Raw genomic sequence first — 18139 nt, 5'->3', positions numbered from 1 at the left:
GTGTGGACAGTCAGCTAGTTCCCCTGGGGGTAAGGAAAGACTGTACTAGGCCCCCCAGGGCAACGGGGCTGAGCAGGAGAGAGAGGGCTGACCAGGGGTCGGGTGGACACTGGCTTGTCCAGGCTCTCGCTGACCGGCCAGGCGGCCTTGGTTCTGCCCTGGACTTCTTGGGTTTTAGTTTCTCCCTCTGTAAATGGGAATCAGGAGACCTGCCCTACTTACATTACAGAGTGATTCTGAGGATCAAATGGGGTGCTGCTGGGGCCCTGCCAGCCTGCCGATGGTGCTAGATGCAGTGCAGTGGACAACGGGCTGCAAGTGGGCTTGGACACCTACGCTGGCCCTGAGAGCCTTTGAGCCAGGCGACGCCGTTCATTCCTCTGGACTTGCTCTGTAAGTGGAGATAATGAGCTCAGGGAGCTGGTGAGGCTCCGACAGAGCACTGTTCCCGCAGATGCTGAGCTTTGAGCTGGGCCATCTTTCAGGTCCCATTTAGCAAGTGACCTTAAGTAAGAAAGTGTACTGGAGGAGTTAGGCGGAGGTTAATTACACTGAGTCAGTTCTTAGAAGTGGAAAGGCTTCCATCAGGAAAACAGCAGGGTCAACCACCAGCAAAATGGGCTGCTGTGTCTGCCTGGGTGCCGCTCAGAAAACGTCTTCTGGCCTCCGCAGTCTCTAGAAGCATTTCCATCGCGCTGCCTGAAATCCAGGGAAGAGCCCCTGACTGAGGTCCTGCCTCCGTCTCCCCTCCTTTCAGGGCTGTCCTACCCAAGGTCTTCCCAACACTCGATCAGCCCCATGGCCTTCCTGCTCTAAGGCCCTCTGTTACAGTTTATGTCCAGACCCCTTGGCCTGACCTCTAGGACATTTCATTGTCTGGTTCTGGGCCAACTCTCCAGGTTTTCCTCTGCACATCCAGCCAGCTTTCCCTTCTCTGGGTTCCTTTGCTCATCTGTCTTCTCCTGCCCTTCAAGGCCCTGGCTAAATCCTGCTTCCTCCGGGAAGCCTTCCCTGTGTTCCTGAGTACGGTTGCTAGATTTAACAGGCAAAAAATACAAGAGGCCAGTGAATTTGAATTTCAGATAAACACACCTATACTAAAACATTATTTGTTATCTGAAATTCAGATTTCACGGCGTATCCTGTGTTTTATCTGCAGCAGCCCTGCTCCTGAATCCAACTTGATCGTGGCCATTTCCCGCCCTTCCCTGGGTCACTTCTTTGGTTCTGAGCAGCATATGAATAGCAAAATTTCTTCCAAAAAAATCAGGAACATACAATGTTTTATGTCAATTATATCTCCTGTTTTAATGGGAAAAAATAATTTAAAAAAAATCAGGAACAGGAGCCAAGGTTGCCAAGGCCTTTCCCACTGGTGGTCTTGGAGTTTGGCCTAAATACAGTATTTGCATCTCCTTGTGAGTGGAGTTCAGAGGTGCTCGCTCCCAACCCTTGCTGCCCACCGTTATAATACATAGGGCTTCATCTCGGCTTCCCCTTCATCCCAACCTTGGCATGTCCCTGCAGTGAAACTGTCATCTTTATAAGGGAAACCGGCCCAGTGTGGGTCAGAACTTCTCTCTCACTGATCCAGTTCACCATGGGCCTTGCATACAGCACTCCACAGCCTGTGATCCATTTTTCCTCACATCCCATTTTCCTCACGACAGCCCGGGAAGGAAGAGCTGAGTGGGGAGTTTGGGCTGGTAGAGGAGGAAAGAAAGTATGGGAGGTGAAACTGCGCTTGATCCAGAGTAAGTGCTATAGAACTGCTTAATTAACTAACTAAAGAAATTGAAAGGATGAGATTTTTGAAGAGTATGGTGTTAAGGTTTAAAAGCCTGTAAGGTACTAGGAAAATCAAAAAGGAAATCTACTTGATGAAATCTAAGATGGAACTGTAGCTGGTGTGTATCTGGCAAGTGTCAAAACTTTATGATCAGAAAAAACAAAAAACCTTTATAATGGGTCCTGAGTTCAACACCATTTCACCTCCCCCATCTTGGGGAAGTCACTTCTCCCCAGATGTAAGAGGAGGGAGTTGAACAAATGGTTTCTGAGGGCCCATCCGGCTCCCAGTCCTAGAAAGTGACCCTGTTTCCTCAGTGGCTGAGACACACCTCAGAGTCTTCAGGAACAAAGGAGAACTTACCACGTGCCCTTGGACAGGGCCTATAGGTTGCCTCTTGGTTTCAGAAGCACGAAAAAGCGTGCTTTTAGAAATGAGGTGAATTGAAACCCTACATGCTGTGGTTCACGGAGATGATGGAATTGTGGTCCTAAAGACAATTTAAGGATATGTGGAAATGCTCACTATATTTTAAGAGAGAAGAGCCATTTGCATAATTTGGGGGGTGTGTGTGTGTGTGTGTGTATTTCAGAGGGCTATTCAATAACTGTTCATAGAGGCCCTCTTTTAGGGATAGAATTCTGGGCAATCTTTATTTTGGGTTTTGAAAAAATTTCTATACAAAAATGAACAAATTTTGCTCTTGAAACAGGGAAAAGACTACAAAAATGTTTATTTATTTTTACTTCTTTGTGGGGGGTGGAGAGAGACCTCAGTTACAAAGATTTGGGTTAATTGTATTCCTTAGGCACATTATCATTGGTTTAGAAAGTAACTTAAAAAAGAAATCCTGGCTACTACTTCCACTAGAGGGTACTCTTCTGAAATTTTAGATTGTTGTGATGCTGAAGATTTTGGAAAGGAGGTTTCAAGGTTTCATTTCAAATTCAGTTGGAGGACTCTTAAACTTCTTTATTTGTTTGCTTGTCTTTAAGTACACTTTTTCTTTTGGAATAATTTTATATTTACAGAAAAGTTGCAAAGGTAGGACAGAGAGTTCCTGTATACCTTCATCCAATTCCCTCTAATGTTAACATCTTGCACCACCATGCTGCATTTGTCAACACAGAGAAATTAACATTAGTACATTACTATTAACTAAAGTACAGACTTTATTTGGATTTCACCAGTTTTTCCGTTCATGTTCTTATTCTTAGCATATTTTCTTTCATCTCTCTTTTTATTTCTGTTACATTTGCAGAAGTTATGTAACTTTTTCCACCCATGTTGTCATCAACATTTCCGTCTTTTGCAGTGTGTGTGGAAACATCATTTTTAGTAATTTTGTGTGCTCTCCATTTAATCTTTTTTTTAGTTTATGTTCTCCCCAGCAGGATGTCATTAAAAGATGAATGCTATGGAATTATCACAGTTTTGTTAGGTATTAATGGCACTGTGCTTAGGATTTTTTAAGTCCTTATCTATGAGATACATACTGAAGTATTTACAGATGAAATTATTTACTTTAAAATACTTCAGCAAATAAAAAATTGGGGGAGCTAGAGCAAATGAAAGAGTATATGTCCACGGGTGTTCATTAGATTATTCTTTTGCTTTTGTGTATGACTGAAAATCTTATAATTAAAAAGTTGTTCAAAAGAAAAAGGCATGGTACAGCTGAAGTCAGTGGTGGCTCAAGTTTTCTAGGTCCATTCTGTTCTCCCGTGGAACGGGGGAAGGAGTTCATAGGTACCCGGCTGGAAGCATGTGACCTGGAAGGGGTGGGTGGGAGAGGGAGGGAAGAGGGAGAAACTGGGGAGATGACTGTCAAGCTTCATTTCTGCCACCCACACCCCCATATCCTGCCCTCCCTCCTGCAGCGACCACCACATCCTACCCAGCAGGGAGCAGGGAACTCTTGTGGGGGGCACTGACCAAGGACCCAGCTTTGGTGCCCCTTCCCTGCCCTCCTCAGTTTCAGGGTGGGACCTCTGCCCTTCACCTCCAGTCTGCCAGGTGCCCTGCCACGGAGCTTGGGGCACAGCTCTGCCAGCACAGCCTGGGTCAGACCTCTCTGCCTGACTCCACCCCTAACTCCAGCTCTGACCCAGAATGGGACTTGTGCAGGCCCCAGAGCAGAGCCCCATCTCTGGGCTAGCACAGATATCAGCGGACAAATAGAGGTGTTCAATAAAGTTTTTATAATCTTAACAGACACACAGCTGCACACACGCACGCACATACAGATTCACGTAACAGACTTGCTGAGTGCATTCCGTGCCAGCCCTGCCAGCCCTGAAGACTCAAAGTTGAGTCAAACTGCAGCCCTCAAGGAGCTCAGAAAGACCAAACAAAAGCAAACAAACAGAAGTTGTTCAAAATGGAAATTTTAAAAGAATTGAACAGTAGGGGCTTTGTTTCAATGTGACAATAAAGCCAAATCCTGTGTACTGTGCAGATTGGGAGCAGTTCAGTGTAACAGACATACACAGATCAGTATAACAGACATTTGCAGATTCATAGCTCATGAACACACACACACACACACACACACGTGTCCTGGACACTACAGGAGGTGCTGGACGAATGAGAGCAGACAGCGACGCTACCCTTCAAGAAGCTGAGCCAGACATATTTGAGGCTTGGGGTGGAACCAACCGTGCAGTAAAGGTTGATTAAATATGAATCTTGGCTGGTAGCAAATACCCCATAGTTTCAAGATGAGGATTTTATTTGCATCTCTCTTTCTTAGTTTTATGGGTTTGAGTTGACTCATCTCAGCCATGTGGTTAATAAATGGAATCTTTATTATTATGATTATGCCTAATAATAATTTCTAATAATAGTAATTTAAAAATCTGCATAGATGGTAATTTTTTCAAGGACCTTTAGCCCTTCGTAATTATCACAATTATCCTACTGACCATTTAACTAAGTTGTAGCCACTAGTAGCTGCTGCCTTTTTGCTTGCTGAAGTCAGTTGTTCCTTTGCCTCCGGACCAGCGGAGGGCCTGCCTTCTGGCTTACTGAGCAGACGGGGGCTGGCGCTGATCTCTGCTCTGTGATGGTGGCAAAATCTAGTCAACACTTTTTTTTTTAATCTCTCTTTTTATTCTGCAGCAGAAGTATTGGGAAGCCCTAAACTCGGAGCAGGTATGGACAATTGTGCTCTCTCTTTATTCCGCAAGGGACTTCCTGTGGCTTGATGTCAGTTCCTGTTTTTGTGAGCCCCCCTTGGATGGCTGGGCCAGTGCCAGATTCCTCTAGGAAAGAAAAGAATTTGAAAATGAGAGGAGAGTCTGAAAGTCGAGGGTTTTTTCCAGGCTCTCCATTTCAGAGTTCTTTCTGCTTTGTCCAAACCATCTAGTAGGGGCTCAGAGAAGATGCATAACCCAAGGAAGAAACGTGCTTGGAACAAAAGTTTTTGAACAAGAGGAAGCCCAGCAGGTCACTAATGGTAGTGGTGCCGGGAGTGGCTGCAGGAGTTGAGATCAACATTCCCCTCTGTTGTCATTGTGAGACCTTGGGCAGCTGGCTGCTGTCTCTATGCCCTCCTCGCCTCCAAGTGACAAATAAGCACATGATTCATGACAGCCACCTGTGCCTGTCACCTCCCAGGATTTTTTTTCTGATAAGAGAGTAGATTATCTTTTGCTCAAATTCTCTGAATGCCTGGATTCCAGCGATGTTTTTATTACTTAAAATGACATTTTAAAACACATTATTCTGGGAATTCAGAAGGAAGAGATTTAAATTGTTTTCGAAGGCTTAACCCACTTTAAAGAGCACACCTGACCAGAGTGGTGGGCTGTTTCTGTTTGCCGGCAGCGGAATTGGTCAGGAGTAGCAAGGATAACTCTTAAGAAGACATATTAGGAGCTGGGGCAGTAGTTCTGACACATCAGGGCGGCCAAGAATCACCCTAGGAGCTTGTTCAAATGCCAAGCCTTAGGTCCCAACCCACAGATAGGGTCTAGGGTGGGTCCCCAGCGTCAGTCTTTTTGATGAGCACCCTGGGACCTCCTGGTGAGACTGGTCCAGAACTGAGATCTAGAACGTGGGTCTCCACTTGAAAACAGAATTCATCAAAAAGCACACTGTCCATTCTCAGAGAATGGAACAGGCCCCCACTTCCACTACTAGGCAACTGGGTCTCGGAGGCTGAGGGGCTGGGGAGCTCTTTTACTTGGGATCTCTGATAACGTCTGGAAGGAATTTGCTTCGATGTGTCCCCCCAAGTCCGCGTCCACAGGTGGACGAGAAATTAGCACACATGTGCCTGACACAGCCCCAGACACGTACAAGGGGCTGAGCTGCACCAACGAAATCAGCTCAGTCCCTGGCCTGCAAGGTTACGGGGGGTGAGGTGGTCTTTTTAACATGATGCTGTTTTTCATGACCAAGTAGTAGAGCTCAGTTCAGCTATGAGCAGTAAATCAGTAATTGAACGGGACTCTCTTTCTGTTGGAAACAAAGCTACAATTTGTGTTTTATAACTAGTGGGGTGTGAGCATTATCTTTCAGTGGCTCAGGGAGCCTTGAGGACCTTGTCCTGACCCTCTAAGGACTGGACTGTTTGATTCTGCTCAGGTTTGAGTAGCTGGTGGAACACTTTTCTTGGAGTGCATGTCCATGCCTGGCTCTATTTTCTTGCCCAGATAGATTGTCTGGCCCGGGCTGACATATCCTATGTGGCCTTTGCTTGTTGTTTCCTGGGTCTTTTGCTACTGTCAAATGCAACCTTATGACTCAGAATCACCAGTCATAGAAACTCAGAAATGAGAGATCGTATTATCTAGTTGCTGATTCAGCCTCCCAATTTACACATGGAGAAATCAAGATCCAGAGAAGAGAAAGCAAGTTAGTGGCAGAAAGAGGACCTGAGCCCGACCCCTACTTGCCTCTGTGGCTGGAATCACTGAAGACGATGCCCTCGCTCTTGGCCCACATGAAAAGCTCTCCTTTTATCTGTCGTTTTAGAACAATAGGAGGATTTTGCAAACAGCTTCATCAGTGCTTGTGTGCTCACCTATTTTTTTTTTCTTTTAACCTTTTTTTTTTTAACCCCTGCGCATTTCAATTTCCCGTACTTGTCTGAGTCAGAGTGATGAGATATTCACTGGCAGTGACCACCACTCTGGATTAGGTTTTATTTTTTTTTTTAATTTTATTTATTTATTTTTAGCACCTTTAATTATTATTTATTTATTTATTTATTTATTTATTTATTTGGCTGTGTTGGGTCCCCGTCTCTGTGCGAGGGCCTTCTCTAGCCGCGGCAAGCGGGGGCCGCTCTTCATCGCGGTGCGCGGGCCTCTCACTATTGTGGCCTCTCCTGTTGCGGAGCACAGGCTCCAGACGCGCAGGCTCAGTAGTTGTGGCTCACGGGCCCAGCTGCTCCGCGGCATGTGGGATCTTCCCAGACCAGGGCTCGAACCTGTGTCCCCTGCATTGGCAGGCAGACTCTCAACCACTGCGCCACCAGGGAAGCCCTCTGGATTAGGTTTTAAATGTTTGTTTTTGACAAGTCTGCTGACCTCAAGTTTAGAGGAAACACCACGTGGGGGGCAAGGGCAGACCAGTGCCCTGCTCCTAAGAAGCTCTGTCATCTACCTGAGAGGACAAGGTGGACACCCAGGGCAGGGCTGCCCACGCTCAGCTGCAAACCAGTGGTACAGGCAGTAGAGAAGTGGGGGAGAGCTCAATGGGTGTCAGGATAGGCTTCTTGGAAGAGGAGGAACTTACCTGGGCCATAAAGAATGGGTTGAGTTTACCTGGTCTTTTCCAGGAATGAGTTAGGCAGGGAGGTGGGAATTCTCAGGATAAAGGGAACATGACTGAGTCTCACTAGAGAAGGACTTGGTGAAGACGGGGGAACAGAGAGTAGGAGGGGAAGTAGGGCTGGTCTGTTCAGGGTGTCTGTCCATTAATTCCTTGATTTAAAGTTATACTTGCCCTGTTAGGTTCTAGAAACACAGGCCTGGTTAACTTGTCCTTACCTGTTTGTTCTTGTCTGTGCCTGGGTCATGAGAACCAGGATTGGAGCTGTTGTTGGGGAAATTGTAAGATGGGAAGGGCCTATTCCACCAAGGTACCTCTTGTGTCTTTTCTCCACAGTGGGATCCTGAAGACGTAAACCTTGGAGGGAACAAAGACAACATGGAGATATTCAGACCCCGGGTGCACAGGTGGTCTATGAAGCCAGTGGACTTGACCTCTGATAAGTAACACTTTCTGGAGCCAGCTCAAGCAGCTCAGAGCCCAAGGTCAAGGTTTTGTCAGGAACTGAGCAGGGATCAACCTGCAGAGACAGCCATGGCAGGAATTTAAGCTTCTGCCAAGGCCGCCCATGAAAGTGAGGAACCAGGAGCTGTCACGGAGCTTGGCTGGTCTGCACCATGGCTCAGAATGGAGCTAAGACCTTGGGCCCCGTGGACAGACTTGGACACACCCAGAGTTTGTTCTGAAAATTCAAAGTTCACAAACCAATCTTGCTTTGAAATATAGTCTAAAATAGTTTGGCCTCTCTTTTCCCTTTCCCTTTGGATTCAACCCTACTCTGAATATCTGCTACAAACGAGTTCATCTAACAAACAGCTAATATGTTTGGATCTTAGTAAAGCCCCACTCCGTAAGACCTGGCTAAGCCTAGAGAGGGGTGGGCCCGCGTTTGGGGGGTTTGGGACACAATCACAGGTTCTGATGGGACCTGGCTCCTGCCCTCCAGTCACCCACTTGAGTTTTCTGCTGGAAGTTGAGAGAGGACTGTTCGATCAACCAAGTGTTTGCAAGGTCACTGGTATTGCAAGGGTGAGCAAAGCAAAGTGCTCTAGGTACCAGGACTTGCTCCAGCCTGGCCCAGTGTGTGCTGGGCTAGGGTCTGCAGGTGAAGGGGACCGTCTGCTTCAGGAGGTAACTGAAAGCATGCAAAGGGTAAGAGGCATGGTGGGAGGGGCTCGATTCAGGCACCGAAATCCCCTCTCAGGATTATTTTGGAGCTAAGGTGGGAGGAACGCTGCAATGAATAAATCCTGATTGAGTGAACTGAAGTATCTCACCATGGAGCACAGAGATACATCTGAATCCCAGCACAGCCACGGAAGTTGGCCACCAGGGGACCTGGGAGAAATGCCAAGAAACACAGCTCTGCTCCTAGCTGGCCCCTGGCAGCCTGTGTGACTCAGCTGCAGCTGCCCAGTTGCTCCTGAGGGGTAGTGCAAGTCCCAGCAGCATGAAAGAGGGGGTGCCTCAGGGAAGCAGGTTGTTCCACAGGTCTCTGCACAGATTCCAATCCCCTGCATGATCTCTGAACTAGAAGTGAACCTAAAGCCACCCTATTTATCCAACTGCTTTGGACCCTGGTTGTCTTTTAATGGAGTTTGCTAAAGTCAATTTTGCTCTGTGATCTTAATCACTGAAGCTGTACTTGGAGGGAAGATGAAACTTTTAACTGGGGACAGGGGGAGGTTGGGAGAACATTCCAGCAGATGAAAGCACACAGAGGATTGGAAGCAGGGAAGAGGGGAATCTAGCTAAGGAAAGAGGACTCTGATGTGGCCAGAATGGGTGTAGGGCGTGGGTGAAGAGGCTGGAAAGGAACCTGGGAGTTGGTGCTTAATTCTTTGGCTGACTGGTAGCTGTTGCAAGATACAGAGTAGGAAGCTGACTGACATGCCTCAGGTGGGCCCCAGCTGATTGGTGAGTTTTACATCCCTGCAGCCACAACTTTTCAAGAAACAGAAATGTACAGTCATGGATACAGTACCAACTTGGGGAACATGTTGAATTTGATTAGTAACAGCAGGGCAGGAGGAGGGCTCATCTTTGGAAAGGCAGAAGGCCTGGGGATAGGATGACATCCCTGGAGTTTGTCTTTAGCACATCGCCCCTCCCGACGGGAGGCTGGCTCATGTCCCTGGGGCACCAGAAATTGGTTGGATCCTAATGGAAATGGCCATTCACTCAAGAACATCAAATGCTCTCGCTGGCTTTGAACAGCACGAACTACTTGAGCTCCAGATGTTAACCATCTCTCTAGATCCCATCGTCCCTGCCTCTTCCTTCACAAACCAGTTGTTATCGTGTCCAAGCTGGTCTCAAAATGGGATCCCAGAGTGAACTTTTAAACTGACAATTTTGGCAGCAAAGTTTGGCCTCGTTGTTCGATGAGAATCTGCCTGTTATGCAAAGCTCTGGAACTCTGGAGCCTTTGTGAAGAGACGCCAACCCAAATGCCTTCCTCCCAGCAGGAGTGTTCCCACCCTGGGCCTCCACGGCAGCTTCATCCCTAGCCGTTAGTCAGACCAGGAGGATAACGGGAGTTACTTGCCCTGAAGACCCACTGAGCAGAGCAAGGGGGTTACCTACACTAGGGAGAAGCTGGGGAACCAACTGTGTCATCATCCTCTCCTGCCCACTCATCTGGAGATGAGAGATGGTATAATAGTTGTAGTTGTGCTGCCTATTATCTGCATGGCTTGGAGCTTGTTACCTAACCTTTGTGAACTCCTGGGGTAGACTGAGAATCATACCTATCTAGAAAGCTTGTGAAGATTAAATAACGTATATGAAATGCATAACACTACGTGACTCGAAGTAGCCACTGAAGAGGGATTAGTTTCCTTCCTCCCTATAATTCCTGGCCACATATGACCTGCAAGCCAGTTGGTAACCAAAGAATCAGACCCACAGATGGAAGGGACTTCAGAGGATTGAATTGCCTTGACAACAACCCCAATAAGTGATTACCCAACCCCTTCATAAGCTACTCAAAAAAAAAAAAAAAAAGGATTTCACCCATTTTAATCTCCCAAGGAAAGAAGTCTGTGTGATTTAGGGAGAGCTCTATCCCTAAGATTTTCTTAAAACCCTGTCTAGATCCTGAAGAACCAATTCGCTTATCTCCCCCAGTACTTCAGTATGATGAAGAGATTTATGAGCAGTCATCTGATGCCACACTCACATCTGATTGTTACAATTGGGTATGAGCTCCTCCAGAGCAAGGAGAGTCACTGGGCCAAGGAGCATGGCTGGGGTCCAGTTCCTAGGTCTGATTCAATGTGATACTTGTTAAGTCATTTCCTTTTCTGGTCACACTTTCCTCATCTGTAAAATGAAAGGACAGATTTCTTTCCTTTTTTTGTTTTTAACCTTTTATGAATATGCCAGTGATTTTTTTTTTTCCTACAGAAGACTGACATCTTCATAAACTCTCAAGAAAGAGACAATATCAAGAGAAATTTCAGATATATTTTAAAGATAGGTTTCATTATATAATATACACTTCTCTCTGTTTGGATTTTACTATCCATTTAAGATAAAAATCCCCTTTTATGAAGAACCCAGGCTTTGCTGTAACAAGAAGAGATCACAGCATCTGATGTTTAAAATGTTTGCAGTTTCCTTCCAGTACTGAAAATTTTAAAATGTGATATATGAATAATATTTTCCAGTGACAGAAAAAGAATTCTGTATCGATCATTAAGAAAAAGAAGAGCAGTGTCTTAGTGTTTCAAGACTAATTTTGCAACATTTCCAAGATTCTCTCCACTTCTTTTGCTGTCCCTTCTTGATCATCCCCCTCCACAGTTTCCAACTATGAGGGCATTGCTCTACTCTCTTCCACTTTTCATTGTTTTTTTCTGACGTTCAAGTCGATGTTTTGACAGAGGAGGCTCTACCTTGAATGAACCCAAGATTTGGTGTAATGGTGACGAACATCTCTTCAAGAAGTTTACACGTGCCTGTCCAGTATTATTCTAAAGGTCATCATCACGTGAGAGAGACAGTCTTAGAGTTCAGGGAATGGTGCTAAATCAAGTGACTTAGAGCACATCTGATTTGCTGTTTCCTTACCCAACTCTGAAAGCCAAACAAGGCACCAGGCATCCAGCACCGCTGCTTCTGGACTGGACACTTCATTGAACAGCGCGTTAACTTCCAGTGTCTCAGTTAATCTGTCGCCTAGAGAACTCAGCATACCCTCCCAATTCCACTGGAAAGTTTCCACGGGCAGTCGATATTGGCGGCAGAGGGCCAGGCTCTTCTCTTCCTGGTCCTCGGGGTCCTGCAGCTGTGATTGCAAGAGGGCTTAGTCCCTGTCGTAGGTCAGGGGCGCTCGCCCCCTCTTCACCCTCCACTGGGCTCCTCCACGACCGTCCTGGCGGGGCAGTAAGTGGTCTCCTCAAGCTGCGACAGCGAAGGAGGCCACTGTTGGCACCGTCAGAAGTGAATCCCGACCTGCTACTGGCTACCTCTCCCTCAGAGAAGCGGCCTAACCCCGGCGGCCTGCTTCCCATTCAAACCACTGCCCTGGGACTTCCGGGAAGAGAAGAAATGCCCGGCCCCGCGAGCGAGTGCGCACTAAGCAGCCTCCGCCTCACGCGAGTCCAGCGCGTCCCACGCCGCCCCCGGGGCCCCAGACCGGCGCGGGGTCCTGTTTCGCCGCCTCCAGGGAGCTGCAGAGGGCGGATCCTGCCGTGCGTTTCACACCGCTGGTTTTGTAAGGGGGTGATAACAAGATTATGGTTCCCAAATTATTGACAGCGTTCAGCATCCTTTATGGTGTACTGTAAAACATCCTATTTGGTTTTAAATACATTTAAAATGTTTTTTGAAATATAGTGCAGGTACACAGTTTTTAAAAAGAGAATCAGATTGTAACAAAAGGCTTATGAAGGAAAACAGCAGTGCCTTGCTCCTCCGACCGCAAAGATCCTGCTTCTCGTGCGTCCACTTTTTTTTTTTAACATCTTCATTGGAGTATAATTGCTTTACAGTGGTGTGTTACTTTCTGCTGTATAACAAAGTGGATTAGCTATATGTATACTTATATCCCCATATCTCCTCCTTCTTGCGTCTCCCTCCCACCCTCCCTATCCCACCCCTCTAGGTGGTCACAAAGCACCGAGCTGATCTCCCTGTGCTATGCGGCTGCTTCCCACTAGCATTTGGTAGTGTATATATGTCCATGCCACTCTCTCACTTCGTCCCAGCTTACCCTTCCCCCTCCCCGTGTCCTCAAGTCCATTCTCTACGTCTGCGTTTTTATTCCTGTCCTGCCCCTAGGTTCATCAGAACCTTTTTTTTTTTTTTTTTTTTAGATTCCATATATATGTGTTAGCATACGGTGTTTGTTTTTCTCTTTCTGACTTACTTCACTCTGTGTGACAGTCTCTAGGTCCATCCACCTCACTACAAATAACTCAGTTTTGTTTCTTTTTATGGCTGAGTGATATTCCATTGTATATATGTGCCACATCTTCTTTATCCATTCATCTGTCCATGGACACTTAGGTTGCTTCCATGTCCTGGCTATTGTAAATAGGGCCGCAGTGGACATTGTGGTACATGACTCTTTTTGAATTATGGTTTTCTCAGGGTATAAGCCCCGTAGTGGGATTGCTGGGTGGTATGGCAGTTCTATTTTTAGTTTTTTAAGGAACCTCCATACTGTTCTCCATAATGGCTGTATCAATTTACATTCCCACCAACAGGCAAGAGGGTTCCCTTTTCTCCACACCCTCTCCAGCATTTATTGTTTGTAGATTTTTTGAGGATGGCCATTCTGACCTGTGTGAGGCGATACCTCACTGTAGTTTTCATTTGCATTTCTCTAATGATTAATGATATTGAGCATCCTTTCATGTGTTTGTTGGCAATCTGTATATCTTCATTGGACAAATGTCTATTTATGTCTCTGCCCATTTTTGGATTGGGTTGTTTGTTTTTTTGGTATTGAGCTGCATGAGCTGCTTGTAAATTTGGGAGATTAATCCTTTGTCAGTTGCTTTGCTTTTCTTTGCTTTTCTCCCATTCTGGGTTGTCTTTTCATCTTGTTTATGGTTTCCTTTGCTGTGCAAAAGCTTTTAAGTTTCATTAGGTCCCATTTGTTTATTTTTGTTTTTATTTCCATTTCTCTTGGAGGTGGGTCAAAAAGGATCTTGCTGTGATTTATGTCATAGAGTGTTCTGCCTATGTTTCCCTCCAAGAGTTTGACAGTGTCTGGCCTTATATTTAGGTCTTTAATCCATTTTGAGTTTACTTTTGTGTGTGGTGTTAGGGAGTGTTCTAATTTCATTCTTTTACATGTAACTATCCAGTTTTCCGAGCACCACTTATTGAAGTGGCTGTCTTATCTCCATTGTATATTCTTGCCTCCTTTATCAAAGATAAGGTGACCATATGTGTGTGGGTTTATCTCTGGGCTCTCTATCCTGTTCCATTGATCTATATTTCTGTTTTTGTGCCAGTACCATACTGTCTTGATTACTGTAGCTTTGTAGTATAGTTTGAAGTCTGGGAGCCTGATTCCTCCAGCTCCGTTTTTCTTTCTCAAGATTGCTTTGGCTATTCAGGGTCTTTTGTGTTTCCATACAAATTGTGAAATTTTTTGTTCTAGTTCTGTGAAAAATGCCATTGGTAGTTTGGTAGGGATTGTATTGAATCTGTAGATTGCTTTGGGTAGTAGTCATTTTCACAATGTTGATTCTTTTTTTTTTTTTTTTTTAATTTTTGTTCTTTAATCTTATATCCAGAAGCCTGACTCAGCTCACCTATTAATTACAATAATTTGTTTGTAGATTCTTTGGAACTATTTTTTTTTAAAATTTATTTATTTATGGCTGTGTTGGGTCTTCATTTCTGTGCGAGGGCTTTCTCTAGTTGTGGCAAGTGGGGGCCACTCTTCATCGCGGTGCGCGGGCCTTTCACTGTCATGGAATCTCTTGTTGCGGAGCACAGGCTCCAGACGCTCAGGCTCAGTAGTTGTGGCTCACGGGCCTAGTTGCTCCACGGCATGTGGGATCTTCCCAGACCAGGGCTCGAACCCGTGTCTCCTGCATTAGCAGGCAGATTCTCAACCACTGCGCCACCAGGGAAGCCCCACAATGTTGATTCTTCCAATCCAAGAACATGGTATATCTCTCCATCTGTTTGTATCATCTTTAATTTCTTTCATCAGTGTCTTATAGTTTTCTGCATACAGGTCTTTTGTCTCCTTAGGTAGGTTTATTCCTAGGTATTTTATTCTTTTTGTTGCAATGGTAAATGAAAGTGTTTCCTTAATTTCTCTTTCAGATTTTTCATCATTAGTGTATAGGAATGCAAGTGATTTCTGTGCATTAATTTTGTATCCTGCTACTTTACCAAATTCATTGATTAGCTCTAGCAGTTTTCTGATAGCATCTTTAGGACTCTCTATGTATAGTATCATGTCATTTGCAAACAATGACAGTTTTACTTCTTCTTTTCCAATTTGGATTCCTTTTATTTCTTTTTCTTCTCTGATTGCTGTGGCTAAAAATTCCAAAACTATGTGGAATAATATTGGTGAGAGTGGACAACCTTGTCTTGTTCCTGATCTTAAAGGAAATGGTTTCAGTTTTTCACCATTGAGAGCGATGTTGGCTGTGGGTTTGTCATATATGGCCTTTATTGTGTTGAGGTAAGTTCCCTCTATGCCTACTTTCTGGAGGGTTTTTATCATAAATGGGTGCTGAATTTTGTCGAAAGTTTTCTCTGCATCTATTGAGATGATCATATGGTTTTTCTCCTTCAATTTGTTAATATGGTGTATCACATTGATTGATTTGCATATATTGAAGAATCCTTGCATTCCTGGGATAAACCCCACTTGATCATGGTGTATGATCCTTTTAATGTGCTGTTGGATTCTGTTTGCTAGTATTTTGTTGAGGATTTTTGCATCTATGTTCATCAGTGATATTGGCCTGCAGTTTTCTTTCTTTGTGATATCTTTGTCTGGTTTTGGTATCAGGGTGATGGTAGCCTCGTAGAATGAGTTTGGGAGTGTTCCTCCCTCTGCTATATTTTGGAAGAGTTTGAGAAAGATAGATGTTAGTTCTTCTCTAAATGTTTGATAGAATTTGTCTGTGAAGCCATCTGGTCCTGTACATTTGTTTGTTGGAAGATGTTTAATCACAGTTTCAATTTCAGCACTTGTGATTGGTCTGTTTATATTTTCTGTTTCTTCCTGGTTCAGTCTTGGAAGGTTGTGCTTTTCTAAGAATTTGTCCATTTCTTCCAGGTTGTCCATTTTATTGGCATATAGTTGCATGTAGTAATCTCTTATGATCCTTTGTATTTCTGCAGTGTAAGTTGTTACTTTTCCTTTTTCATTTCTAATTCTATTGATTTGAGTCTTCTCCCTTTTTTTCTTGATGAGTCTGGCTAATGGTTTATCAATTTTTTAATCTTCTCAAAGAACCAGCTTTTAGTTTTATTGATCTTTGCTATTGTTTCCTTCATTTCTTTTTCATTTATTTCTGACCTGATCTTTATGAGTTCTTTCCTTCTGCTAACTTTGGGGGGTTTTTGTTCTTCTTTCTCTAATTGCTTTAGGTGTAAGGTTAGGTTGTTTATTTGAGATTTTTCTTGTTTGTTGAGGTAGGATTGTATTGCTATAAACTTCCCTCTTAGAACTGCTTTTGTTGCATCCCATAGGTTTTGGATTGCTGTGTTTTTATTGTCATTTGTTTCTAGGTATTTTTTTATTTCCTCTTTGATTTCTTCTGTGATCTCTTGGTTATTTAGTAGTGTATTGTTTAGCCTCCGTGTGTTTGTATTTTTTACAGATTTTTTCCTGTAATTCATATCTAGTCTCATAGCATTGTGGTCAGAAAAGATACTTGATACGATTTCAATTTTATTAACTTTTCTGAGGCTTGATGTGTGATCCACGATGTTATCTGTCCTGGAGAATGTTCTGTGTGCACTTGAGAAAAAAGTGTATTCTGCCACTTTTGGGTGGAATGTTCTATAAATACCAATTAAATCTATCTGGTCTATTGTGTCATTTAAAGCTTGTGTTTCCTTGTTTATTTTGTTTGGATGATCTGTCCATTGGTGCAAGTGGGGTGTTAAAGTCCCCTACTATGATTGTGTTACTGTGGATTTCCCCTTTTATGGCTGTTAGCATTTGCCTTATGTGTTGAGGTGCTCCTATGCTGGGTGCATAAATATTTACAATTGTTATATCTTCTTCTTGGATTGATCCCTTGATTCTTTTTTTTTTTTAAATACCTCTCCCCTTACCAGACTTCTTTTATTTGTTTATTTATTTATTTACTTATTTATTTATTATTTTTGGCTGTGTTAGGTCTTCGTTTCTGTGTGAGGGATTTCTCTAGTTGCGGCAAGTGGGGGCCACTCTTCATCGCGGTGCTTGGGCCTTCCACTGTCGCAGCCTCTCTTGTTGCGGGGCAGAGGCTCCAGATGCGCAGGCTCAGTAGTTGTGGCTCATGGGCCCAGCTGCTCTGTGGCATGTGGGATCTTCCCAGACCAGGGCTCGAACCCGTGTCCCCTGCATTGGCAGGCAGATTCTCAACCATTGCGCCACCAGGTATGACCGATCCCTTGATTCGTATGTAGTGTCCTTCTTTGTCTCTTGTAATAGTCTTTATTTTAAATTCTATTTTGTCTGATATGAGAATTGCTACTCCACCTTTCTTTTGATTTCCATCTACATGGAATATCTTTTTCCATCCCCTCACTTTCAGTCTGTATGTGTACCTAGGTCTGAAGTGGGTCTCTTGTAGACAGCATATATACAGGTCTTGTTTTTGTATCCATTCAGCCAGTCTATGTCTTTTGCTTGGAGCATTTAATCCATTTACATTTGAGGTAGTTATCGATATGTATGTTCCAATTACCATTTTCTTAATTGTTTTGGGTTTTGTTATTGTAGGTCTTTTCCTCCTCTTGTGTTTCCTGCCTAGAGAAGTTCTTTTAGCATTTGTTGTAAAGCTGGTTTGGTGGTGTGAATTCTCTTATCTTTTGCTTGTCTGTAAAGGTTTTAATTTCTCCGTTGAATCTGAATGAGATCCTTGCTGGGTAGAGTAATCTTGGTTGTAGGTTTTTCCCTTTCATCACTTTAAATATGTCCTGCCACTCCCTTCTGGCTTGCAGAGTTTCTGCTGAAAGATCAGCTGTTAACCTTATGGGGATTCCCTTGTATGTTATTTGTTGTTTTTCCCTTGCTGCTTTTAATATTTTTTCTTTGTATTTAATTTTTAATCATTTGATTAATATGTGTCTTGCTGTGTTTCTTCTTGGATTTATCCCGTATGGGACTCTCTGCACTTCCTGGACTTGATTGACTATTTCCTTTCCTATATTAGGGAAGTTTTCAACTATAATCTCTTCAAGTATTTTCTCAGTCCCTTTTTTATCTCTTCGTCTTCTGGGACCCCTATAATTCAAATGTTGGTGTGTTTAATGTTGTTCCAGAGGTCTCTGAGACTGTCCTCAATTCTTTTCTTTCTTTTTTCTTTATTCTGCTCTGCAGTAATTATTTCCACTATTTTATCCTGCAGGTCACTTATCTGTTCT

The 18139-nt window shown here is 44.1% G+C and overlaps 1 protein-coding gene across 6 annotated transcripts in view; it reads left to right on the top strand.

The window, feature by feature from the left end:
- TMEM44 (transmembrane protein 44) overlaps positions 1 to 8312 on the top strand; it is a 33877-nt gene extending 25565 nt beyond the window's left edge. For 2 of the 6 annotated variants that reach the window (XM_068546469.1, XM_068546468.1), the window contains exons 10-12: positions 230 to 393; positions 4910 to 4942; positions 7907 to 7995. In XM_068546469.1, the coding sequence (XP_068402570.1) occupies positions 230 to 393; positions 4910 to 4931 (186 nt within the window). In that variant the 3' untranslated portion in view covers positions 4932 to 4942; positions 7907 to 7995. Of the gene's footprint in view, positions 1 to 229; positions 394 to 4909; positions 4943 to 7906 lie in introns of all 6 variants that reach the window. The other 4 variants (XM_068546472.1, XM_068546471.1, XR_011074306.1 and 1 more) reach the window with 3 other exon arrangements.
- The last annotated feature ends 9827 nt before the right edge of the window (positions 8313 to 18139 follow it).

Source organism: Eschrichtius robustus, chromosome 6 (genome assembly GCF_028021215.1).
Source record: "Eschrichtius robustus isolate mEscRob2 chromosome 6, mEscRob2.pri, whole genome shotgun sequence".
Taxonomy (NCBI): Eukaryota; Metazoa; Chordata; class Mammalia; order Artiodactyla; family Eschrichtiidae; genus Eschrichtius; species Eschrichtius robustus.
The sequence above is the reverse complement of the archived record's forward strand: the minus strand, read 5'-3'. Positions and strand labels throughout refer to the sequence as shown.